At 39.7% G+C, this 26,720-nt stretch overlaps 1 protein-coding gene across 1 annotated transcript in view; it reads right to left on the bottom strand.

Annotated features, from left to right (window-relative positions):
* Nucleotides 1-26,720, bottom strand: part of LOC105808094 (serine/threonine-protein phosphatase 6 regulatory ankyrin repeat subunit B) — a 194,232-nt gene that overhangs the window by 40,974 nt on the left and 126,538 nt on the right. The window contains exon 3 of the mRNA XM_012641657.1: nt 380-458. Coding sequence (XP_012497111.1) covers nt 380-458 — 79 coding nt within the window. The remainder of the gene's footprint in view (nt 1-379; nt 459-26,720) is intronic.

The raw sequence follows: 26,720 nt of genomic DNA, 5'->3' as shown, positions 1-26,720 counted from the left end.
GTGTATACACATACACTGTATATAGTGTGTGGCAGGGTGTGTTCATGTAGACTTTAAACTAGTTTTCTTTTCTTTTATTTTTCTATAATTAAAAAAAAATCAAAAGATATCCAAATGTACTGAATTTGTCCATAATGCTGGGCCCGACTAGACATCCAGGAATCAGACTTTCAAAGCAATATAAAAATTTTACTGGAGGAGTCATTTTTCAATAAGAACAACTTGTATTGCCCTTCATGTACAGATAATATCACTCGTCAAGTAAATTTCCATTAACATCATAAGGAATTTTGTTTGGGTTCATTATAGTAGTCAACCTAGTAAATTGGTCATTTAAACTTTTATTTGCAGTTGCCTTTTGAGTACAGGGGTTATTTACCTGACAGAATCAGGAGTTCAATGATCTCTGCATCTCCCAGAAACGCGGCCACATGAAGGGGAGTTCGTTTCTCAGAATCCTAAAACAAACAATGTCAAAGATATACAACAGGTCAGTGGCAGCTGGAGGTGCCTTTTGTAGACATACATAGTTAAGATGTGTCATTCACTCTGAGGTTGATGCTTGTAGAAGAGCGTGAAGGCCAAACGCCTAACCAGGTGAATTCTGGTTATACATTTTCTCTCAGCATGCCCTACAGTCACACTCACAAAGGATTCCATGCTCTGTCTGTGCATAGTATTTGCCTACCTGCTGAAGCCCAGCTCAGGTCAAGGATGGACTATCATGCATTGAATGATGAATTTCAATTTACAATATTTTTAAGCCTTCAGTATGGTAAAATAAAATAAAACGTGTTCAAACCCCTCTAACCTGCCTTAGTAACACAGGTCAAAGCTTTCAATGATTTATTTTCTTTCTAAGGGAACATAGTGGAATGGTTCACGAGGACATTAAACATCAGTATAGTCATTTTCTCATTTCAATCCTCATTAGCTATTGCCTAGACTACTGCGCATTCGTGCAATACTTACTGAGTGCCTACTCTGTGCCAGGAACCAAATTCTGAGACTGCAACTTACATTCAGGTGGGAGGCTGACGATAGTCAGGTAAATAAATGACACACGAATCACTTTAGATAATGATACAGGCTATGACAAAATTAAAACAGGGTATGGGATTAAGAGATTGGGGAGATGGGAATAAGAGTGGTCAGGTAAGGACTTTCTGGGGATGTTGACATTTAAGCTGAGAGCTGAGGTAGATATTACCATCTTTCTTTTATAGATGAGAAGACTCTGTGGCTCAAATAAATTCAGAAATTTCCTCAAGACTCCAGATAGATAGCAGAGCCAAGATAGGACCTTCACCTGTCAGACTCCAGTCTGCGTCCTTGGCAAGGCATTTAACACACTGTGCTGAGAGGCAACATGGTAACATGCAAGGCAAAAAATATTGCTTCCTAATCTACAAATTGGAGATAATAATATCTACCTTAGAGGACTGATAAGAGGAACCAAGATAATGTAAATAAATAAAGCCCTAGGCAAGCAGGAGACAAGTGCACACAGCCATGCTCCATGCGTAGCCATTATGTCACCAGCAGAGAGAGTTGTATGGTATCTTCCCTCCAAGACTGAAAACTCCCTTGAGTAAAGAACAACTCTTAGTCCTCTTTCCCCATAGTAGTAGCATACTAGGTGCTCAGCATAATTGGCTGAACTGAACTAGTTTAAGTGAATGGCCTCTTCCGCAAACTCTCACCGACTACTCCATAGCAATGGGGACCAAAGCCTGTATGCTACATCTTTAAGGTTTCTCCTAAAACTAGCATGCATGTTAGTTTTGAGATTTTTGGATTCGCTGTTGATTTTAATCATCATTCCTGTTGTCTTGATTATACAATCAACCTAACAACCCTTGATTAGCCCGAGGATATTATTCTATTTTCTGATGGTCCAGGCCCTCTGCCTCTTCCTCTGACTCGTTCACACTATTGCTTTCAGGCATTTCATGACTCACTAATATCTAAAACAGATGGCAGGCAGGGGACATGACAAGAATTGATCTTCAAATCAGTCTATTTGTTAGAACGTCTGGTGAATAGGTTTTATGAAGGGATAAACTAGCATTAAGTGGATAAAAAGAGGAGTTAGAATTAGCTGGAAACTTACATTGTCTGTGTATGGCTGCAGGCAATTAATATGGATGAGTGGAAATATTTAATAGAAGTCATGCAACTACAAAATAATGATATGTATTGGAAAATTCAGTAAGTTATAAGACCATGATCAACCCTATTATAGCTACATCACCCTATCTTTGAAAATAAAGATTCAATATTTGAAAAAAAAAGATTCAATATTTGAAAATGTTTGCTTATTTGAGAATCAAGTGTATTGATTTGTGCAATGAACTATACAAAAGACTAAGATCAGACTTTCACAAATGTTTTCTATTTCTTCTACTGATATCCCTACAAGCATTTTCTATTTTAGCCTCATATTCCCTTTGAATTCTCACTATATCTACTTAAAAATTTCTCTTGGGATTCTGGATGAAAGTTATATAATTATATGTTCTTCTGGGGAATGAATTAGTTCCAGGATTTAGTTCAATAAATTAAATCTTGCCTAAATGATTTAAACAGGGACTATTCCAGCCTGAATTATGACTTCATTTGACCTGAAGCAAAAGTCCATGCTCTGTTTAAGGCTTTGGCCTCAAATAAAAAACGAAGAAAACTCCAACATCCCTCCCTGCCTTGCAACTCTGGTTGGCCTGTTATTACATGGGCTGGTTTTGCTGATTCTGTGGCCCCTTTTATGACACAGCTTGTTCAATCCAAAATTTCTATAACATAAAAAGGGTGTGTTCTATGAGATCATATTGTAAAACTTCTTGATTATAAATCTCAGTGTTCCTATTAATATGTCCTGGTAGCTTCCTGGAAAACTATGCCAATTGATACTCTCCTTCAGTGACATGGCACAGACAGGTAACTGAAGAGAAGACCTGTATTTGGGCAGCAGTCATTTAGTTCTCCAAAGTGGCAGAACCATATAACAAGTTAAGTTAAGGAGTGAGTTAAGGGGTGAATGACGTAGCCATAGTAATCACCATGCTCAATTTGGTAAAATCAGCCCAGAGGCTGCAGTACATCCTCTCTGCCTAAGTACAAGGGCACGGTACTTTGTCATAAGGTAAACTAATGGAGTAGGAGATGCAATGGGAGAAGTAGGGTGAAGGCTCTAGAGGAAAGAAAATCCTAGTAAGAATATCAGCAAAATTGAGTTTGAAGCCAATGACATCCTTAGGGTGTCTAGAAGAAGAAGAAACAAATCTACCTGGTAAGTATGGAGTGCTTTTATTTATTTATTTATTTTTCAAAATACCTTCTCATGCATTTTACTACTTGATCTCATAGCATCCATATCAGGGAAAACACACCTTTACAACTGTGTTCTTAAGTCTTATTATCATCATTTAAAAGATAAGGAATCTGAGCCCTCAGCAGCTTGTATGATTTGCCTAACACAGAAAATTGATGTCAAAGAATTAGGTGTCCCAGTTCCCAACCTGAAACTTTTTCCTTTATAAAAATGAAAACAAGAATATCATCTTAGAAGTTGCCTTGATAGTCTAAGAACCTTTCCACTATAATCCCTAAGAAATCCTGGGGGAAATGTGACAACATCCAGTAAACATCCTTTTAAATGAGTTTATAAGAAATTAAATAGAAAGGGACCAAAAATGGAGAGTAAATAGAGAACCAAAGCTGGAAGCACAAGCACTTACACTGCAGAAACCAATACACCAGGGGCTTGGGACTTAGCACTTGCCAGGGGATGGGAGGTGAGATAGAGAACTGGGACTAAGACCTTCATACAAAGAAAGACCCTGGAAGTGGTCTTGAAGAAAGACTCCTAAAGTGAAATCATGGGCTTGAAAAAAGCCAAACACTCCCATAAGCAGATGGCAAACAGATGCCTTGTCCTGGGCTCTTGGTGGGGGAATAAAACTGTCTCCACTGAACATTTGCATCCCCAGAGTCTGCCCTCTTATGGCTTGGGGTTTTGAATTTATAAGACCTGTGTAGGCCAGGAACTTTCAAGTTGAAAACAGGCATAAAAATCAGTTCTAGAGCAATGATTCCTCTTGGGTGCCTAGAAGTACAAAGAAAACCTTTCTGGAGATATGGACCCTCAATCCAGGCAAGCTGGGACAGCCACAGATTAAATCTCCAATGAAAATGAACTTACAAGCCTGAGCCACAACACTCATGTGGAAACAATTCTCCATAAGCTAGAGTCAGCAGACATAACAACCAGCAAGAACTTAAGATAACAGAAGAATCAGATGGAGATCAAGCATAATGTTTAAAATAACTGAAGACATGAGGGACAAAGCCTAAGGCGGAAAAAACACTATTTCTAAAAAACAAACAAAATTTGGGGAAGAGATATGAAGGAAGTATTATGGGAAGCAGTACCAAAATATGATGCTATAAATCATCCAAAACGTTGGCCTAAGAGGGATGAAAACTGGAAGAGCAAAAAAGGAAGGATAGGAGAAAGGAGAAATTAAGTACAGTGACTTCGGAATATGTTTTACAACTGTCTATTCAGCCATATTTTCTGGACATAGACATTTATTTAGAATCTATTATATGCCAGACATTGTGGTAGATATTAGGGAGACACAAAATTTAAAATAGCCAGTCCTTTCACCCTAAAGAAACTTACAATCCAGTTACCAGTTTCCAAATTTGGGACATTAGAATAAAAACAATAACAGGGAAGTGGTAAATAGTGATATTTACAATGTTAAATGATTTATGATACTAAATGCAATGAGACAAATGTCTTAGTGAATACTTTCCCCAAATCCACCAGTTCTGAACTGATCTAAACAGGAAGTCTAAAGTGACAAGAAAAATATCTCTTCTGAATTGAGGAATAAATGTTTAATACATATTGCCCAGGACTCCCTGGAAGCCCTACTGGCTCCAGCTCATCTGGAACCTTGGAAGCCCTTGGCCAGACTTCAGGTCAGTCTCAGAGCCTATCCTTTATCTTACAGGCTGATTTAGGGGTAGTTTCTGGATCAAAATTGGAATCCAGAATCAGGGCAAGACCAGAGGAGGATTAAGCCATAGAGGATGAGCTAAGCGCTCTGTGTTGTTTGCATTCATTTCCATCTTCTGCCCAAGTGGACTCTGTAATGACCAACAGTTGAATAGTTACATAGGTCTTTACAGCATCCATGAATACAAGAGGGGAAAATACCCCAAAAGCAAGCATAGTAAGATTAACACACACCAGAAGTGGCTCATCAACATAGTTTTTAAAGATTGTCTAAGTATCACAAAAACAAAGATCTTCTTTCATCACCCAGCAACTCTAATTCCAAATAGCCCTTTAAAAACAGATTCAGACACATGAGAAGTGAGAAGACCGGAGTTTCTCCAGAAGGAAGGAAGGTAAACACTCCCTTTCTATGAATAGCCAAAGACACACACAGCCAGCAGGGATCTGAGCTAAATTTGCAGTATGTCATACAGAGATCAGGCAGAGGAAGTTTCTGAGTCGTCTGTTTACCAAAGAAGAAGAAGATGAAAGAAAATAGGGAACTTGAAATATGTACATGCAAAGTGAGTTTGACATGAGCAGAGAGGCCATTCCAGCGGCTAAAAATACTGTATAGACAGGCAGACTGAGGGAGCACCCCAAGTCTCTGTTTTGAAGATTAAGAATTGTTGGCTACATGCTTTGGAAATTCGCAACTACAAGTGCATGATCTAATCTGCGTTCTAAGTGTCTGCCATACACTAAAACAAACATTCCTCCCTATATATGAATGTCTTACATACCAAGACAAGCAGGTAGAGCAATACTAAGAAAACAAGCCCATGAAATACGGAAGTTCCAATTGTCAATCCAAACTCCAACTAAAATCAAAAAAGCTGGGAAATAACTAACGACTTAGGCCCAAGAAGTTTAATGTGATATTGAACGGAGGTCACTAGAGCAAGGAGATGTCTAAAGAAACTCTGAATACAAAATAGGTACCTTGGAGATATGTGAGGAAAGGAGCCAAAGACATATCATAGATTTAAATCAAACAAGACACAAAATGGAAAGGATGCTTGGTCTTAAGGTGAAGAATTATTATAAAAGAAGGTTGTAAAGAAGAAAGGAAAGAAAATGAAGTACAAACAAAAGTCATGCTTTTTTAAAAAATGTCCACATTTACTTTCAATTTTTAACATCTCATATATACAGAGAAGTACAGAAAGTAATAGTCCTATATGTTCCCCAAATAAAACACGTCAACATTTTCCTCTAACTGCTTTAGAACTCCAGTTAAAAAAAATACCTTTAGGGGTAAAGTGCCCTGGTTCAGAAAATAAAGAGAGAGAGAGAAGAGAGAAATTAGGTTGTTTTCAATTCTTCACTACCACAAATGGGGTTGCAGTGTGTATCTTTGCACATGTCTTTCTGTGCATATGTGTGAGAATTTCTCTAGAGCAGATACCAAGAAAAGGAAGTGTCGGATCTTAGGGTTTATACACATTCAATTGTATTACGTATTGCCAAATAACTTTCAAAAATAATTTTGTCAATTTACAATTCTACCAGCCACATATTAGTTCCTTTAACCAACATTCATGCCAGTATTTGATGCTGTCGGCCTTACTACTCTTTGCCAATATGATGTGCCCAGGATGGTATGTTCGGTTTCTTCAACTGTGAACTACCTATACATACCTTTACCCATTGTTAAATTCAGTTATTAGTCTTTTTCTTGTGATGTGTGAAGTTTTTTATATTGTTTAATTCAACTTTCAATGAAAATTCAAGTTATGCCCTCACTTAGACACAACAGAGATGGATCAATGTCTTCCCCAAGTCGCCATAAGAGAAAAATTTAGATTTACAATCCTTATTCATCTTTCATGCATTCATTGTCTCATGCAGCTGGATTTTCCTTGGCTGGAGTCTTCCATGCCTCAAAGGTGACAGCAAATCTCTGCTCCCACATGCTCCCACCATCGCACAATTATATTCAACCATCATTCTGTTGATATTTTTAACTCATCCATTTGAATATAACATGGATATATGAGAAACACTAGTACATTTTTCCATATATAAAAATGTTCAAATTAGAAGTCCAACTCTCAGAACTGTATCTAACTCCTGGAACTAAATAAGAATCACTCACAAGAGTTTAAAATGAAGATAAAATAAGAACAATGAGAATGCCAAAGACATTTTGATTTTGTCTTCCTTACATAACTAGGCACTGGATAGTTTTATTGCATTAATTTTTAAAAATATAAAATAATGTATATTGAGCAAAAATTATATAAAAAATTTTATATTTTCAAATTTGATCCTTAAAACAATACTGTGAGGTAAATATGATCATCCCCCTCTTACTGTTGAGGAGCCTGAAACTTTGAGATGACAAGTAACTTGTTCAGAGTCACAAAGCTAGTTAAGTAGTAAAAACCAGGCTTCAAAACTGGATCCGTTTCCATTGTTTGTGCTCTTGTTGACTCTGAATAGTTACAAACATTGGTTTACAAAATGAAAGTTATTCTTCATCACAATTAGCCCTCTTACCCTAAATACTCTAGACCTAAGGGCGAAATTCTTATAGGAAAAAGTACAAGCAGGCAAGAAGCATAAAATTGAAGAACTAATATTACCTGATTTTAAGACTAATTATAAAGCTACAGTAATCAAAACAATATGGTACTGGCAACAAAGATAACTCACTGGTGAAAGGACAGCCTTGTCAACAAATGGTGCTGGAACAATTAGATATTCATATGCAAAAAAAAAAGAAAAAGAGGGAACTTCCAAGCTATACCTTGCACCCTAGACAAAAATTAAATCAAAATGGATCATAAAACTAAATGTAAAACTTAAAATTATAAAATATCTAAAGGAAATATAGGAGAAATCCTTTGACCTTGGGTTAGGCAAAGATTTCTTAGATAGCACACCCAAGCACAATCCATAATAGAATAAATTGATAAACTGCATTTCATCATAATTACCAATGTTTGCTCTTTAAAACACTGTTAGCAGAACAAAGACAAGACACAGACTAGGAGAAGATATTTGTAAAGCACGTATTGGATAAAGGACTTCTATCTAGGACATACAAAAAACTCCTAAAACTTAATAATATGAAAGCAAACAATACAATCATAAAGCAGACAGAAGATTTGAATAGACATTTCACCAAAGAAGATATAGAGATAGCAAAGAAGTACCTGAAACAATGCTCACCACCATTAGTCATTAGAGAAAAGCAAATTAAAACCATATTATAGACTTATTAAATTTGCTAAAATTAAAAGAACTAACGATATCAAGTTTTGGTGAAGATGTAGAGGAACCGTAATATTCATAGATTGCTAGTGGGAATGGAAAATGATATAACCACTTTGGAAAATGGTTTGGCAATTTCTTAGAAAGTTAAATATGGACCATATGATCTAAGTATCCTATTCGTGGGTATTTACCCAAGAGAAAAGAAAGCATATGTCCATATAGAAACTTGCACATGGAATGTTCATGACAGCTTTATCTGTATTGCCAAAAGCTGGAGGTAATTCAGATTTCCACCAACAGATGAATGGACAAACTTCCATATAATGGAACACTACTCAGTAATTAAAAGGAATGAACTACTGATTTATGTTACAACATGGATGAATCAAAATAATTGTGCTGAGTGAAAGAAGCCAGGCCAAAAAAAGTACATATGTATTGTATAAATCCATTTACATAAAACTCTAGGAAATGCAAACTAACACACAGTGAGAAAAAGCAGATCAGCGGTTGCCTGAAGAGGCTGGGGAGGAAATAACAGAGGGGCAGTAGGAAACTTTTGGGGTGATGGGTATGTTCATTATCTCAATGTGGTGATGGTGGCATATGTCAAAATTTCACAAACTGTACACTTTAAGTATGTGTAGGTTATTGTATGTCAATGATATTTCAATAAAGCTGTTTCAAAAATATATAAGCAGGCAAATAAATAAAACACATTCTTTCTCTTGTGTAATATATTTAAAAGTTAAAAAATATCCCTAAGCAACAAAATTAATTAAGTTGATAGGAGAAAAGAAATGGCAAAATCTAATTAACCAACAATAGGTTAATTTAGAGGCAACTCATGTTGTGTTCTGCTCATGCGTAGATGTAAAAATGAAGTTCCTGCAAAAGAATGACCTGTTGGATTAAAGTCTACATACTTTAAAAATAGACACCAGCAAGATTTCTCTTCAAAATCCCTTAGAAGTTTTTTGTTTCCTAAACAAAACCTTTGACAAATGTATATTAGGGATGTAGAAAATAAATCTAGAAAATTAAGTACAAGTGGGAAGGTAAATGGTTTGCACACAACATTTGAGTATACGGTAACATGTCAACACTGGATTACCACAGGACCCTTGGCATGCCTAGAGATTCCCAAGTGACAGAGGCCCTTTGTAAAGTGGTCTCTGCTCGGGAAAGCTGATAGAGTACTAACTATTTTATAGGGCCCTGATATCACCACTTGGCCAGGAATATTTCTTGAGAACCAGTGGAAACAGAACACGGAAAAGGGTTCTTACATCCTACAGAATGGAAAACTGGCCAAGACGTCCGTGCTTTGTCACTAGTGAAACAGTAATATACATCCACCCACTGCAAAGACAATCACCAGGAGCTTCTAATGGAAACCAAAGCAGGTCTTCGGAGCACCACCTTCCCCTGCAGCCTAAAAGCTAATAAAGTTCACAAATGCTCTGCGCAGCACCCTGAGCATATTAAGAAGCAGCATCTTTAAACTTAATGCATTTGTTAAATAGTTTTTCATGAAGAAACCATAATACTTGAACACATGGTGGGAATGTTTTACTGCTAAGTGTATTTAAAAAAGCCCACAGATTGGAACTGCTCTGTTTCCAAGCACTAACCAGTGAGGTGAGAAGTCTAATTGCAGTTACGGCCCACCACTGGCTCGCTGTCTCTTTTAATTAATTCATTAACCAATGTATTCAACAAACATAAATGCCTAATATGAGAGGCTGATAACTAAGAATATAACTTAATCAGCTGGAAAACTATCTCCTATTGATGAAAGGGTGCAGAGAAGGCAGCTGCGAGTTTCTCACACCTGTAAGAAGCTAGCAATGGTGAAAAACCGTCATCAGGTAAACAACCACACAGTGTCAGAATCAAAATCTCAGGAGAGGAAGCCTAGAATTATAAAATATTTAAACTGGAAGGGCACTGGAGACATCCAGAGAATTTAACTCATTGGCCGAAGGTCACACAGCTATTGATGGCAGTGGTGGGAACTTTCATTCATACAATCAACAAAATATTTACTGAGGGCCGGTCATGTGCCAGGCACCGTGCTCAGTCTTGAGGATACAGCAGCATTTAAGAGACAGGCTCCTGCCTTCATGGTGCCTGAAAGAATCTTGTTCTCTTGACTCCCAGACAGGGGACTTTCTATAACAATAGACTAATATTAGATTAAACACACCCGTCAGCCAAGAGCAGACATAAACATACACAGTGTTAGAAAACACCAAATACAATGAAATAGTGCCATGAAAGGAGATGCTCAAAGGCATCTACTCTGGACATAACATAACTCTTAGTTATGGGACATCTCCTTCCCTCTTCCTCTTTTTCTTTCTTTTCTCTCTCATAATTAAAGGCAAAAACTTACAGAACAGTTTCTGTGGTCCACAGAAAATCATTTTAACTGAAATGATTAGAATCTCTTTACAGTTTTTTTCAACCTCCAGGTGGACACTTTAGAAACAGAGTTCATGTGTAATACTGATAATAAAAATCACTGATGCAGTTATCTGGACCTAAGATATCAGATCGGCACAAGACACCAAGATGTTAACAATGATTATCTCTGGGTGAATAATTTTATGGATGTTTTTCACGTTCTTCTTTGACTGTATTCCAAGACTTGCAGTTTAGAAACAAGAGAATAAAATTCCTCTTGTAAATAAGAAAAGAATTTCCTATTAAAAAAACAACAAAACAGGTCTGCTCTAACACAAGCTATTCTTAAGTAATTACAAATAATAAAGAGAAAAGCACCAGACATTATTTCCTGTCTAAAGCCTTCATTATCTTATAGTAGGTTTTAAATAATCAATATGAGAATGCATTTCTTTGCAATGACAAAATATTACATGTGTGATTAAACATGGTGAAACTGTAATTTGTCTAATACTCCATAAAGTTGCCAAAATGATGTTCTATACAATACATCAGCTGATTCTTAAGAAAACTCAAGGAGACTGATCAAGTAGATATTGTTATCCCCACTTTATAAGACAGGAATTAAGGATGACACAGAAAATTAGGTGACTTGCCCAAAGTCACACATCAATATTTGGTGCCCCTGGGTTTCCTGACTCTACATTCATTGTGTTCTCTCAACACTACCATGTAGGCCATTAACTAACCAACAAGAATTCCTCTCCAAGGAAGAACATGCTTTCATCCTCCTCACAGCACTTTGGAGGCCTTTGGTCCCATTCTAATCTTTCCTATCAAGTGACCTATAGGATAGGGACATGGGGACACACATACACACATTCACTTTAATTACAAAGAACACAGACTCTGGAGTCAGAATGACCCGACTTTGAATACCTCTACCAGCTATGAGCTTTGTTACTTTGAGCAAATAAATCAACCTCTCTGATACTTATTTTCCTTTTCTATAAAATTAAAATAGGTTCACCTTCCTTGCAGGCACAAACTAGATGTCCAATAAATATTAGCTATCCTATTATCGCTATTTTTAATGACATCTTTGTGGCTTATCCTAATTTTTTCAGTTCCCCTTGATGACTATAGCAGAAAACAAGAAGATACAGAACAGCTTCTCAGGGAATAATTTTACCAGTAAGAAATGACATTTGTTTACAAGTAGAGAGCTGACTCTGCCCAAAGCCAGCCAATAGCAGTGCTTTGCCTGCCTTCTCTCCCCCTTGAAGTCGTCAACCATTGTGTCCTGTATCCTGGTCATTGAATCCTACCTCAACCTAAAGATAGCTGAAGCCTCTCTCAGGCTCTGGAGTTGGGCCTTGCATTCTTGATCCTTTGTGTCATGGGACCCACAGCAGAGTCTCTTCCTCTGGTAGAACCACCTAAAATACCTGCACATCAGCAGCTCTCAATTCCTGCTCAGAATACACCCTTGCTGCCATGAAGTCGTTCTTTCTCATCCAATCTCAGTAGCTGTGCAGAGTTAGATCCTGTTAAATCCTGGACAGATAGGAGTTGTGCCCTTTCTCGCCTCCCCCAAAGCTGAAGACCCTCGAATAAGACATCCCTAAGCCAGAATACCCTCCCCAAGCCTTTCTGACACTTGAGAAGAGAATTTTGTAACCCAAGTCACCTATAAATAAAAGCCCCTCCTTAGTAACTTATTGGAAATAAATCCACCAAAGATTCATTAAAAGTCCTCAGGCAGATAACCAGGGGGCCAATTTCTACATCAACAAACTAAGAAGCATTCATCTATGCCCTTTCTAAATTGAGCCAAATGGGACAGAAATCCAAACTACAAAAATTCCTATATGAAGCATTCTGCTTAGCAAGGGTAGAATGCAAAATGGCAGGCTTCCAAGCCCCTTAATTATAGATTGATATGAGTGGTTCCAGAACTGGGAGATGGGTACATAATAGCACTTCTCAAAGACAAGAGATATAGGAGATGCACCTCTCCATCTCCAGGGAATTTGTCAAATAAACCTACACCTACTTGGGAATACTCATCAGAGAAAATAGTCACTAGGGATGCATCTGGCCTTCATAAACTTAGACTATAGGAGATATTATACCCTAATGCAACTTTAAGTTGCTTTGTATTTCACAATAGCTAAAAAGAAAATAAAATACCTAGGAATATACTTAACCAAGGAGGTGAAATATCTCTACAAGGAGAACTATGAAACTGTGAAGAAAGAAATTGCAGAGAATACAAACAAATGAAAAAATGCATAATGCTCATGGATTGGTAGAATCAACATTGTTACGTGGCCATACTATCCAAAGTGATTTACAAATTCAATGAAATCCCCGTCAAATTACCAAAGTCATACTTCAAAGATTTTTTTCTAGAAAAAATAATTCTGCACTTTGGAACCAGAAAAGAGCCCAAATAGCCAAAGCAATCTTAAGCAGAAAGAACAAATCTGGAGGAATCACATTACCAGACTTCAAACTACAAAGCTGTAGTAACCAAAACAGTATGGTATTGGTACAAAAATAGAGACACAGACCAATGGAACAGAACAGAGAATCCAGGCATAAAACCATCTATTTACAACCAACTGATCTTTAACAAAGCAGACAATAACATACACTGGGGAAAAGAAGCCCTATTCAATAAATGGTGCTGGGAAAATTGGATAGACTCATGTAGAAGAATGAAACAGGACCCTTACTTCTCACCACTCACAAAAATTAAGTCAATATGGAGAAAGACTTATATCTAAGGCATTGAAACCATAAGAATTCTAGAGGAAAAGGTAGGAAAAACTCTTCCACATCTCGGCCTAGGCAAAGAGTTTATGAAAAAGACCCCAGTGGCAATCATGACAACAACAAAAATTAATAAGTGGGATTTGATTAAACTAAAAAGCTTCTGCACAGCTAAGGAAACAATCAACAGAAAAAGCAGACAACCTACAGAATGGGAGAAAATATTTGCAAGCTACATATCCAATAAAGGGCTAATAACCAGAATTTACAAAGAAGTTAAGCAAATCAGCAAGAAAATCAAACAACCCTGTTAAAAAGTAGGCAAAAGACATGAACAAATGCTTCTCAAAAGAAGAAAGACAAATGGCCAATAAACATATGAAAAAATGCTCAACGCCACTAATCATCAGGAAAATGCAAATTAAAACCACAACGAAGTATCACTTTACCCAAGTTACCATGTCTTTCATTAAAAAATCCAAAAACAATAGATGCTGGTGTGGATGCAGAGAGGAAGGAACACTTATACACTGTTGGTGGGACTATAAATTAGTACAACCTCTATGGAAAGCAGTACAGAGATTCCTCAAAGAACTAAAAGTAAATCTACCATTTGATCCAGCAATTCCACTACTGGGTATTTACCCAAAGGAAAAGAAGTTATTTTTGTCAAAAAGACACTTGCACTTGAATGTTTATTGCAGCACAATTCACAATTGCAAAGATGTGGAGTCAACCCAAGAGCCCATCAATTCATGAATGGATTAATAAAATGTGGCATATGTATACAATGGAGTACTACTCAGACATTAAAAAAAAAGATGAAGTAATACCTTTTGCAACAATCTGGATGGAACTGGAGACCATTCTCCTAAGTGAAGTATTGCAAGAATGGAAAAACAAACATCACATGTACTCACTTTTAAATTGGAGCTGACCAATGAGCACACAAGTGCACAAAGGGAAATAAAATTCAGTGGAAAGCAATCAGGGAGGAGAGGGGTAGAGGGGAGGGGAATAAAACAACCTAATGAGTACCATTAACACTATTTGGGTGACGGGCACGCCTATAGCCAGGACTCAAGCATTACGAAAACAATCCATGTAACCTAAAACATTTGTACCCCCTTAATATTTTGAAATTTTAAAAATTGTTTTGTATTTGAGGACTAACTAGTATTAGTCCTCACATGGGCTAAGATCATCTTTGAATTCTCACTTGACAATCTCGCTTCTGAGAGTACAGAGAATGCAAGAATGTGGTCTTCCCCTACAAAAATCTCAAATACCCATGTACTTAACACCAGAGAGGACACAGGGATATGACATACCATGGATGAATTAAACATTAATAAATATATGGATGGTTTGCTTGCTTGCAAGTCAAATCTTTTCTCTATAGAGTTTATTCATGGAAGTGAATGATTTTTAACTTAAATGTATCTTGCTTTGCATGCCATATGTATTTCTGAAAGTGGTCTACATATTACATTGTGTAAAACTGATTGTTTTTTTCACTGAATTATAAAATAATGAATAGAAAACAAAAGGGGACACAGAGTTTGATCAGCTGAGGGTCCTGCGGCATCATTTCTTGCCTATTCCAGATTTGAGGTCTCCCTGTCCCTCTCTGGGCAATCTGACCTCAAGATGGACCAGATCCAGGCATGCCTCTGTAGCACATCAGACTTCCACTTCCTCTAGATAGAGAAACTTATCAGCTTACACCATGCTGTGTTTTACGGCATGGAGAGTATTCTCCTCTATCACGATAGCCCCAGCACTAGCCCCATAGTCACTGGTGTGCTTCACGCTCAGTCTTGAAATCCCCAGAACACACCATCACCATTAGTGATCCATATGGCTAAATGCCTTAGCCCACAGTGTGTTCTGGTATGTGGCATTTTCCTCCCTATAATCCTTAAATCAATGCTAATTTTAGTTCACTCGCCAACTTCACCACCAGATGACATGCTTATTAAGCACAACTGTTCTGACATGATTTCTTTTCCCATCCTAAATGCGACAAGACATTTAGGCTTCATTCCCTGAATGCCACTGAACAAAATGAACAGAGCTCTATGACCTTTGGTCTAAAACCTCTCATGTACTATTTTATTTCTAAGAATCTGTATTTCCTCCTCCTATGAATTTGATGAGCTCCTTCTATCTTCTTGGTCAAAACCAAGACTGTTGGCAGTGGTGTTCTCCTGTCCAAAAGGAGTATTTCAGGTAGATGGAAATGTAGAGGTGTGATGCTTTGAGACACTCACCACAAAACAACTTCCTCTAGAGATGAAGCAGGGACATTTGACATAAGGACAATGTTTTATCTTAAAGCCATAAAACAGGGAGCCCCCGATTCAAGGTTTGGGGGTCACTTGGAAGAGTCTTTTCACACGTAGCTTAAGTGTCCTTTCCTCTGAAACCTCTTCTCATTCTCCACCCCACATCCCCTCCTCCACACTACAGGTTTCTGGGACGGCACCAGCACATTCGACTGCCTGCCCTTGCTTTCTCTGCCTCCCCCTAACTGGGCTGTCAGAGCAGAGCAGGGATAGTTTTATTCATCTCTGTATCAACCTAGCACCATGTCTGCGGTAGTCAGTGCTCAATATATGTCTTGGAGGAATACAAAGGAGTACTGTCTTATCTTAGACTTGATTTATTAAAGCCTACACCCCAATAAGAAAAGGGTCTGCCTCTAGTAGGGTGCCCTGCAGGTTTCTGTGGCGAGACAGAGAACTGGTTGTCTACGAGAGTCTGGATGGAGTGGGTGCCATGGTTTTTCATGGCACTCCCCATCTCTAACCTTGACTGAAGATAGCAACCCCCTCAGTCCATCTCAGGTAGGGCTTGGCCTTATTTCAAAGCTGTTTGGCCATCCCAGAACCCTCAGCCCTTCAGACCTCCTATCAGTTCTGTCGCTCTCAATTAGAGCCATGAATTGAGCCTTAGTTACCCAGTTGATGAGAAACACAGGCTTGCTGAGGTGTTTACAAGAAGCTATGGGGCTCAGCTGGCGTTCCTTAGCAGTAATGCTCACCTGTGCCCCCGTGGCCCTCTGATTCCTGTGAGCCCAGTGTCTTGTTGAATTAGGGAACCGACACTGAGTTTTTTAAAAATCTGGAGCATTTATTTAGTTGTCTCTTGCTAGCCCCAACATGTGCATGAAAATGATTAGAGGCTCCCATTAAAATGAAACCGCTGGTGTGAAACATTCCCAGCATAGAAAATCTGTTGGAACTGAGTCGTGGAAAGTAAAAGCAGCGTGTTGGTATTAACAGGCCAGTGCAGGCCCGGTGCGGGTGATGCAGAGCATGAACACTATTTCTTAAAAGGAGAGGGTTGAAGAGGTTACAGTGGGGGAGTGGCTCCATCCAAATGCTTTATAAAGGACAAAAACGAAAGGAAACAGGGTCACGTTGGTATCCTAACTCTTCTCAGTCCCTGAAGGATTTTCCAGAAGGACCGATTTCCCTGAGAGGCTGAGGCGTGCTGGGGCTCCTGGGGACTCACATCCCACCCAGCCTTGTCCCTAGGCTAGGACCAGAGTTAGTGGGGAAACTCCACTCAGACGGTGAGAAGCTATTAATTTCCAACCTGGCTGAGTAGGGGCTTTCCACATTCCTCAGGTCACTGGAGGCCTGGCCTCTGACACCATCAGCTGCGTCTGGGTAGCAGGACCCCTCTCTCCTGCGGCACAAGGTCAAGGGTGCGGGGAAGGGCGGGCTGAAGCGGCCGGGAGGGAAGCGCAGCTGCTGCTGTGTCCTGCAGTTCCCAGGCGCGGCCTGCTTCCGGGAGCCCTTTCCCTCTGAGGCGTCTCTCTGTTCTCCGGGGGCGGCCACACTGTCGGGTCGGGCAGGTCAGTACTTCCCCCAACTGAAGAGAGCTCAAAAGAGCCTCCCAGCAATGGCTCTTAGGCGAGAGGAGACGAGACGAAGGGAGGGCGCCGCGCGCGGCGAGCATGCGCGGTGGTGATTCCGCTACCCCCAGCCCCGCCGCGGTCCCTCCCAGCGCCAGGACCCTGGCTTTCCCGCCACCAGGCCTCAGCACGGTCAGGCCGGCCTGCGCCTCAGTTCCTGTAGAGGCCCAGCCCTCGGTCCTCCCCGCATTCCCAGCAGTGTCTCTCAGAAGTAGTCCCTTGCGTGTATTCCCTGGACTTTTGGGGTGGTTTTTTTTTGGCTCTTGTTTTTGTTTTTGCATTTAGTTTATTCTGCCTTGGTTTTTAGCCACCTGTGAGGATGGCAGTATATCCTAGTGGGCTCTGGAGGCGGAAGGACCTGATTCAAACCCTGGCTGGGCCACTTAGAGCCATAGGTCCTCAATCAAATTTCTAGACCTTCCTCTTAAGCCACTGTTTCTTTGTCTGTAAAATGGGGATAATAATACTACCTACCTCCTGGGGATTTGTGACATGGAATGAAATGATGCTTATAAAGCACTTGGCACATTTCCTACTACCAGGTTAGCCCTCTACAAATGTTGCCCATGATGATTTAATCCAGTTTCCCACCCTTTCCGCAACACGCCGCGCCCCTTCTGGCTGGCTGACGGGAAGAGGGAGAGAGGGCAGGGTGGGGACAAAGATGGGGAAGGCTCAGGCATCCACCCGGTCTCACCTAAATTCCAGGGTAATCAACATGGCACGATCCAAACAGGAGCAGGGAGAATATGTCCATGGGCCAGGTAAACATCTTGTCTAGCAGGTCTCGTGACTGGAGATGCATGGGATCAGAGGAACGAAATGGAAACGGGTGCCAGCCACTGCGGGAGGGGTCATCTGTCCGAGTTGCTGACCGGAAAAGCCTCTCATTTCTAGTGAACAAAATCTAATCACTGCCACAGCCACTTATAGTTGTTGGGGTCACAGAAAGGTAATGTGAGTACCAACACCATCTACAGTGAGTGGGTCACACAAGGCCAGCAAGCACCTCGAGCAGCTGGGAATGGAGACCGGTAACCAGGAGGCCGAATGTAAGAGGCACTCTGGCACTAGAGACACTCAGAAATGCCATCTGTGTCTGAAGATGATGGACAACTTACTCAACTGCTCGGGTTTTCCTGGGAGCAAGCACCATAAAATACAGTTTGCAGAAGCATTACTGATAAGATACGTTGCTGGCATTTAGGAGCTATTCACTCTAAAACCTGAGCCATGAAAGAAATGTTTAACAGTGAACTATGAGCATCTATTTGTACGTGACAGCCTTTAAACTTGGACATATTTTAGGTAATATACTTAAAAATCATTTATATACTGATGATGTAAATGATTTGACTCATTTTATGACATGAACAGAAGGATCTTCTAATGATTTTTACAATGAACATAGGGATTCCGGGCGAGTTGAGACAAATAGCACCATTCTTGCCCTTAAGTTCATACTTTAGTAGAGACAACAAACATGTATTTGTAAGTTTCAAAATCGTATTTTAATCTGTACTATGGCTCAAAAATTGAACCCACGATTCAATTTTCAAAAATCTGCCCACGGATCTTCTGCTTGGCCAGCACAGAGGCTTGTAAAATCTAAATTGGAAGATCTTTATTGGGGCATGAATGCTCCAGTTCAGCACAGCCCCCACCACTCCCAACACTTTCTTTACACACTGGCACTGCCTCCGGGACTCAGAAAGCTTTTGAGTTGGCAAGGAGAATCTGTACTTTTCTTTCTAAGTATGCTTTTGGCCAAAAGCAATGCAATGTGAACCCAATAAACTGCAATCCAAAGACACACTGAGGCACGTGTAATGCCATTAAACTGTTACGGGCAGCTTTTGAGAGCCAGGCATTGTGGTCAGTTGCAGGAATACAGAGATGAAGAAGTAAAGATTAAAGATTCCTATTCTATAAGCACTGAAGATACTGAAATGACAAAAGAACCAAATGAAAGTGGGGAATATTGAATAGAGGATGTTACATGGTAAGAATATGCCTAGAGAATTAAGGTTTGCTAATTGTAGACAAAAAGTAAATTCTTTAGGGGAAAAAAACATTCCTAGAATAGAGAAGAATCACTGACATGGATTGGGTTCTTAACATGTGCTAGAGCCTGCTCTAAGCATTTTCCATGGCTGATGCTCAGAATGGGTAGGAACTATGGTATCCCCATTTTACAGATGAAGAAATAGAGGCACAGAGAGGTTCATTACCAAGGTCACAGTATGGCTGGTAGATGGCAGAGCCACAGCTGGAACCCAGGCAGTCTGGCCACCAAGGCTCACACTCTTAGCCACTATTTTATGCTTCATCCCAAGAATAACCTACCACTAGGCTGTATTGACTTCTTGCAAATATCCTTTAGGAACCAAAAATTTTCTTTTTGTAGTTCAAGGTTCATCAAGCCAATTCTTGTGTGATATTTACTGTCATGAGAGAAATTACTTTGTCCAAGAATAAAAGCATAGCATGTATAAATGACAAGTATGGTTTTCAAGCTAATGGAAATTAATAAATTTGGCATTTTAGTTTATAAATCAGTCTCGTGTGAACTTAGCGTGAATCAATTCCCCAAATTCCAATCACTCTTGCACTGTGCTGAGAAAAACCAAGCCTCCTCAGGTGATATGTATGTACATTAAAGTTTGAAAAGCATTAGTTATAAGACATAAATAGGATAAGACATTTGCCTTCAAGCAGTGCCCCCAGCCCACCAATCAGAAAAAGAACTTTTTGAGCACATACAAATTTACTTATGTATTTAACTAGTCATTCATAAATTTCATACACACCTTATCATATTTAATATTCAATGAGATGCACACAAAATGTACATTTTGAAATTTTTCAATAGAGAATGACGTAGACATTGCATTGCCCCCAGTGGATCATCTCACACACTTTCTGGGATGCCTATACTCCCCTTTTTGGAATCTACCTACCTTAGATCAAAGATCTTATCTAAGGGTTGGACCATCTAACTCAGACTAGTGTGTCCCAATCATCAAAGACTCCCCAAAACCCATATCAAGAATAATTTCCAGACTTAAAGGAAACACTGTGTATTGTTACTTCATTGACAAAGCCCACCAGAATGCATCTAAGAACAAGGATCTTAGGAAATCTGTGTCCAAATAATGTTTTAAAATAATTCAAGCCTGTTCTTAATAGGTCCTAGTTTACCAACATTCTCTAATTATCCAACAAACATGAATTATGCTTGGTTGCTTCACCTTTCAGTGCTGGGCAAGTGGAAGAAACTGGAAAAATACTTGTTAACCACACAACTGGCTTCCAGCCAAATTGGAAAGACAATCTTTGTTCTCTGGTTTAATGCTAAATATCCAGATTGTCCCCTTCACTAGGCTCTTTTTCTCTGAGTCAGATTACCCAGAGGCAGCATGCTGAGCACAGCAATCTCTTCTTGCCCAGCATTCTATTAAGCAGAACATGAATTCAGCTACCTGTCCTATAGAATTCAGAGATTCAAGATCTTTTCCAAAATCACTTATCTTTGGAGCCCTGAGCTGCCATGCCAGAAACTCAACAACCCTGTGGCTGCCCTGGCTGACCCTGAGAGGAGCCCTGGCCACACAGAGAGACCACATGTAGGTGCTCAGGCCAAAGCCAACATCAGTCACCAGACATGTGGTGAAGACACCTCCAGATGATTCCAGCCCCTGTCTGTTGAGTCACCCCAGCTGACGAGTCTTTCCAGCTGAGCCTAGACATCATGGAACAGAGAAAAAGCTATCCCACTGTGCCTGTCTGAATTCTTAACGTGCAAAATCCACAAGCATAATAAAATGGTTGTTGTATGCCACTAAATTTTGGGGTGGTTTGTTACACAGCAATAGTAACAGTCTCTGTGAGATTTTGATGTGCTCTCTGAATTATCACAGAAAGACAACATTCTGTTTAGTGTTAAATGGACTTATTTATTTTCTAATTAAAGACAACCAGGCAGTCATTTATGTACAATATATAGAGAATTCTCTTATGAGATTACTTACTAAACCGCATCATCATTTCCTTTGTGTACCAGCAAATAGCCAATTACTATATTTGCAGAATAATAGTGGCAATGGTCACTTTACTGTCCTCTGAAAAGAAACTCTTTATTTCTGTCTCCTCTCTCAGAAATGAATTGGTGCGTGATATTATTGAATTGCTCCTCCTCCTCCAGCTCTTCCCCTTCTCTCTATTGCTCAGGCCAGGAACTCACTAGTCTTTCTTAGCAACACTCTCTTCCTTGCCCCTCACATTTAACCCATCATCAAACCCTGAGCCATCTACCTTCATGGTATGCCCAGAAGCAAACCACGGCTCTCCCCGTGAGTACATGGTGGCCTAACCACTGTCACCACCCTACTCCAGACACATCATTTCTGCCCTGACCCCAGCTATGGCCTCCCCCACTGGTCTCACAGTCTTTTCTTCACACAACACCCAAAGTGACTTTCTAAAATATTCACCAGCATCCTTTTGTAGTTCATAAGCGTGATGATTGGGTTTTCACACGCATGCGTGAGATGTGCCTCCCTCAATCCTTCTTACGATGTGGGCACATTACCTGTCTGACTTGGAAAACATAAATAAATAAATAATAATAAAATATTCACCAGAACCTTTTGCACTTAGATGGGACCCAAAGTCCTCACTCGGTTCTGATGACCTAGCCCTGCCTTGCCCCTCTCCAACCTCCTTTTCCTCCACTCTCTCTCTCTCTCTCACTCTCCTGCAGCCACAATGGCCTTCTTTCAATTCTGGGAACTTTCCACTCTCTCCACCCACCCCTTGGGGCCTTTATCCAGCCTGAAACATTCCCTCTACCTTCTCACGGACCCAAGTCTTAACTTAAGTGTCACGGCCACCTCAGAGAGCTCTTTCCTGACCACCTTTTGTTCAGTATCGTAGTACACTGTTGGCTTCCTTTACAGCAGTCTTCTCAGTTTATAAGTACCTATTGATTCATTTCCTTTACCTGTTTACTGCCTGTCTCTCCACTACACAGTAAGCTCCTGATGCAGGGACCAGGCCTGTGTCTACCGCCAATACAACCCCAGCACTTCGCATAGTGCCTGGCACATAGGTCCGATCGGTATATGTTGAATGAGTACATTTATTTGCACACTGTATAGCAGTGGACTGTGGTATCCTTCACCCTCACCCCTAGAAATTTTGTTTTCCCTTCTGTTTGCTTGTGGACCAGTGGTTCTCCAAGTGTGGTCCTCAACCAGCAGCAGCATCACCTGGGAACTTAGTAGAAATGCAGATTATCAGGCCCCACCCTGGACCTTCCAAATCAGAAACTCTGAGGGTGAAGCCCAGTAATCTGTATTTTAACAAGCCCTCCAGGTTTCTGATGCATACTCAAGTTCAAGAACCACTGCTGTAGACTATTCCAGAGACTCTCTACAACAGTATGTCTCAAAGTGTATTTCACTAGTTCTGAAGGATAGTCCCAGGCATTCAGTTAAATTAAAAAAAAAAAAAAAAGAGGGAGGCATTCAAATTCAAATAATGTTGAGAAACACTGTGTTCAAGAAGGTTAAACAGATTTCCTTACGTCAGGAATTCTCAGATCCTTTAATATGGCAATGTGCCTTGTAAATCACTAAAACACAAAGAAATTTGTGGTAGAAGTGCTTCCCAATTTTACTTGGCCACAAAACTTTTTTTTCCATCTAAACACTTGTCAGACTTGTTCTGGACTCTGAGAAATGTGCTTTGGAAAATGCTGTCTAATGTATTCTTCCCTAGAGAAAATCTTTCTAACACCATTCCAATTCATTATGCCTACAGTGATATTAACAACGTCTGAGTCACTGGCAGCAACGGCTTTAAGCTTTGTCCATCTTTATCTCTTCTGATCTTTCTTAGTCTTGAAAATAAATGCATAATATTAAGCACGTTTTCATATATATCTTTTTAATATCAGTACAAAGAAATCTGATCTTTGTAAAATTCTGAAATGTTTATGAAGGCAAATATGGAAGGGTAGAAAATGGTGGCCATTTCAAGTTGAATTAGAAAGAAAGGCAGAGCTTAGGGTCTCTTGTCCTGTATTAGAGAAGGCAGCAGTGAGATTTGCTATTTAAATTGTGGAAGTTTCTCTAATGAGCATCAGAGAACCACATTCACGTGTGGGGCTCTGGGAGAGCTTTGGTTTTCTTCCCCAGTTTATAGGATTGGAGGGGTGAAGATTCCCTGATGATGGAGTGGCAAACTGTGCAGGCGACTGAAAAATTATTGGTCCCAGCTGACAATCAGTAGCCTTGAGAAGGCTAAGCCAGCTTAGAAACAGGAAGTTAAAATATTGACATCAAACAGCCTGTGTTTACTTAATCAGAGCTAATGATTAGCTTCTTAATGAAATTTTACAAGCTCAGTTGAACACAGAAAACATTTGCTTCCCTAAAAGCAAACAGGTTTGTTTGTTTGTATTGTAATCAGACATCTGAAGCACAGAAGACCCCCAACCCTCAGGAGTTTGGAGGCAGATCCATTCAGAGACTTCCAAACTTTCTGTGAAGCTGAGTGTGGTCATGAAGATGGGAGAGGGAGGCTGGTGACCAACAAGTTTTGAAACAGCAGGATGTAACACCACAGACCCTGACATAAACCTTGGGCACTTCTGCTAAACACAGCAGCTCTCACGTAGAGGCATGGGTGATCAAAGGAGCTAATACAGTCAGTGGTGATTCCAGAATGTCTGTTTGGGAGGGCTTTGGGATGACAATCTGGATGACAGTCTAACTGGAAATACTTTTGCATTTCAGGCAGACTGTTCTTACTTAGGTCATGTGTTAAAATTCAATATAGTAACATTTAAAATTCAGTAAAACAGGGAAAGAAAGGATGAGTAGCTAGAGCACAGATTTTTAGAGCAGGGAAACTATCTTGTATGATACTACAATGGTGGATACATGTCATTACACATTTGTCAAAACCCATAGAAGCTACAACAACAAGAGAGAATTCTCATGTAAACTATGGACTTTGAGTGATAATGATGCATCATTATAATGTACCATGATGAGGTTCATCGATTGTAACAAATGTGCCACTCTATGTGGGATGTTGACAGTGGCGGGCGGCGGGGGCGGCTACCCATGAATGGGGACAAGTGGTATATGCGGACTCTCTGTACTTTCTGTTTAATTTTGCGGTGAACCTAAAACTGCTGTTAAAAAATAAAGTCTAATTTTAAACGTTCTATAAAATAAAAAGTTTCTGAAGATGCATTTAGTTATATTTAATGTAAGATTAAGAAAATATCAATTGCCCAAATCAAAAATTACTATTATTATCATTATCATTACCATTATTATTATTAGGGGCTTGAAGAAGGTGGTAGATGAAGGTGGTGGGTGGGCTTAAAAGCTCCCTGGCACCCCCGACCATGCCTGCGCACGCACTCCCTGACACTGTTGCTGAGTGGAGTGGTCTAGTGCTCCAAGAGTCCTGGCCACACAAGGAATGTGCAGCGATAGAACATTTCTACTTCTATTGCAGCACTGATATTTCCTTTATTATCTTGGTTTATAAATCTATCTCACCCACCTGATTATGTGATCTGGGGGGCAGAAATCCTGTCCTATTTGTCTTATAGTTCTAAACCCTGACACAGTGCCAGGAACATGATGGATGCTCAATAAATGTCTGCTGATGGAATAGAAGTGAAATGGCCACAGTTAAATAGATAATTTAACTGCCACGTGTGTTTTTAATACTTTCAATACTCAAATTTAATAAAATTTGAGGAAATATGCTAATCAAATTTATTAATTTGCATTAAAAAGAGCTGTTTTGAAATTGTTAAGTGGCTAACTGAAGTCTGACTGTATCTTTAGAAACAAGATATTCATAGTACAGCCCCAAGATAGATCTCTATAAGCAAAATGCAAAACAGGATTAATCATGTGATCTTTCTAGAAAAGTTCCACATTTAGCCAAGGACTACTGAGTCATTATTCAAAATTATGGGTGATAAAATCTTCCTTAACTTTTTCAGTTCTATCTACAATTGTATCTACAGAATATTCAAAATCCTTTCTAAATAAAACTTTGTCCTCTAGCAAGCATTCTTTTAATAGGAAGCTCAGAAAAAGAATATTTAAATGTGTGCTAAAGAAAACCCAGGCACTGCAGTTATTCTGTACCTATATTTGAAGTCAAGTTGTCATGTTATAGCAAAAACAGACTTCCCTGACATTTTGAATCTTGTCGAAAGCCAAGGTCTGAACATTGCTTTAGGGCACCGTGACTTATTTGTTCTCTGGTTTCCCCTGCTTGAGACAAAAACCATCAAGGTTTTCTAATATGGCAGAACTATATATTGAAATATATTATTCATTTCTGAGGGAATTCTATTTTTAATATACCAAGAACAAAATCACAATTCCTTGAAAAGGAGAATTTTATAATTAAATGTATTCAACGGTGCTGAGTAAAATTCACTCTCTAAAAATACAACTTACAATGATTTTACTTTTACAAAGAGTACAGTCCTTATGAAAACTCATACATGGTCCCTTTCCAACTCATTTTTTAAAGTGTACAATTTAATAAGTTTTTAAAATTTTTAATTGTGGTAAAATACATGTAACATAAAATTTACCATCTTAATCATTTTTTTAACCTATTTTTATTACTGGTACAATTGTTAACACAGGTCAGACTCAGGGAGCCCAGGACAAAAGAAGAGTGATATTGCTGTGATTAAAAAGCTCTGACCAATCCCAGCACTTTGGGAGGCCAAGGCAGGAGGATCACTTGAAGCTAGGTGTTTGAGACCAGCATAGGCAACATAGTGAGACCCTGTATCTACAAAAAATTTTAAAAATTAGTCTGGCATGGTGGCACACACCTGTAGTCCTAGCTACCTGGGAAGCTGAAGTGGGAAGATAGTTTGAGCCCAGGAGTTCGAGGTTGCAGTGAAGTATGATTGGGCCACTGCACTCCAGCCTGGGTGACAGAGCAAAACTCTGTCTCGAAAAAAAAAGAAAAAGGGCCGGGCACGGTGGCTCACGCCTGTGACCCTAGCTCTCTGGGAAGCCGAGGCAGGCGGATTGTTTGAGCTCAGGAGTTCGAAACCAGCCTGAGCAAGAGCGAGACCCCGTCTCTACTTAAAAATAGAAAGAAATTAATAGGACAACTTAAAAAAAAATACATAGAAAAAATTAGCCGGGCATGGTGGCGCATGCCTGTAGTCCCAGCTACTCTGGAGGCTGAGGCAGGAGGATCGCTTGAGCCCAGGAGTTTGAGGTTGCTGTGAGCTAGGCTGACGCCACGGCA

The sequence above is a fragment of the Propithecus coquereli genome, unplaced genomic scaffold, assembly GCF_000956105.1.
Source record: "Propithecus coquereli isolate 6110/MARCELLA unplaced genomic scaffold, Pcoq_1.0 Scaffold167, whole genome shotgun sequence".
Taxonomy (NCBI): Eukaryota; Metazoa; Chordata; class Mammalia; order Primates; family Indriidae; genus Propithecus; species Propithecus coquereli.
Note: the sequence above shows the minus strand (reverse complement) of the source record. Positions and strands in the feature narration are given on the sequence as shown.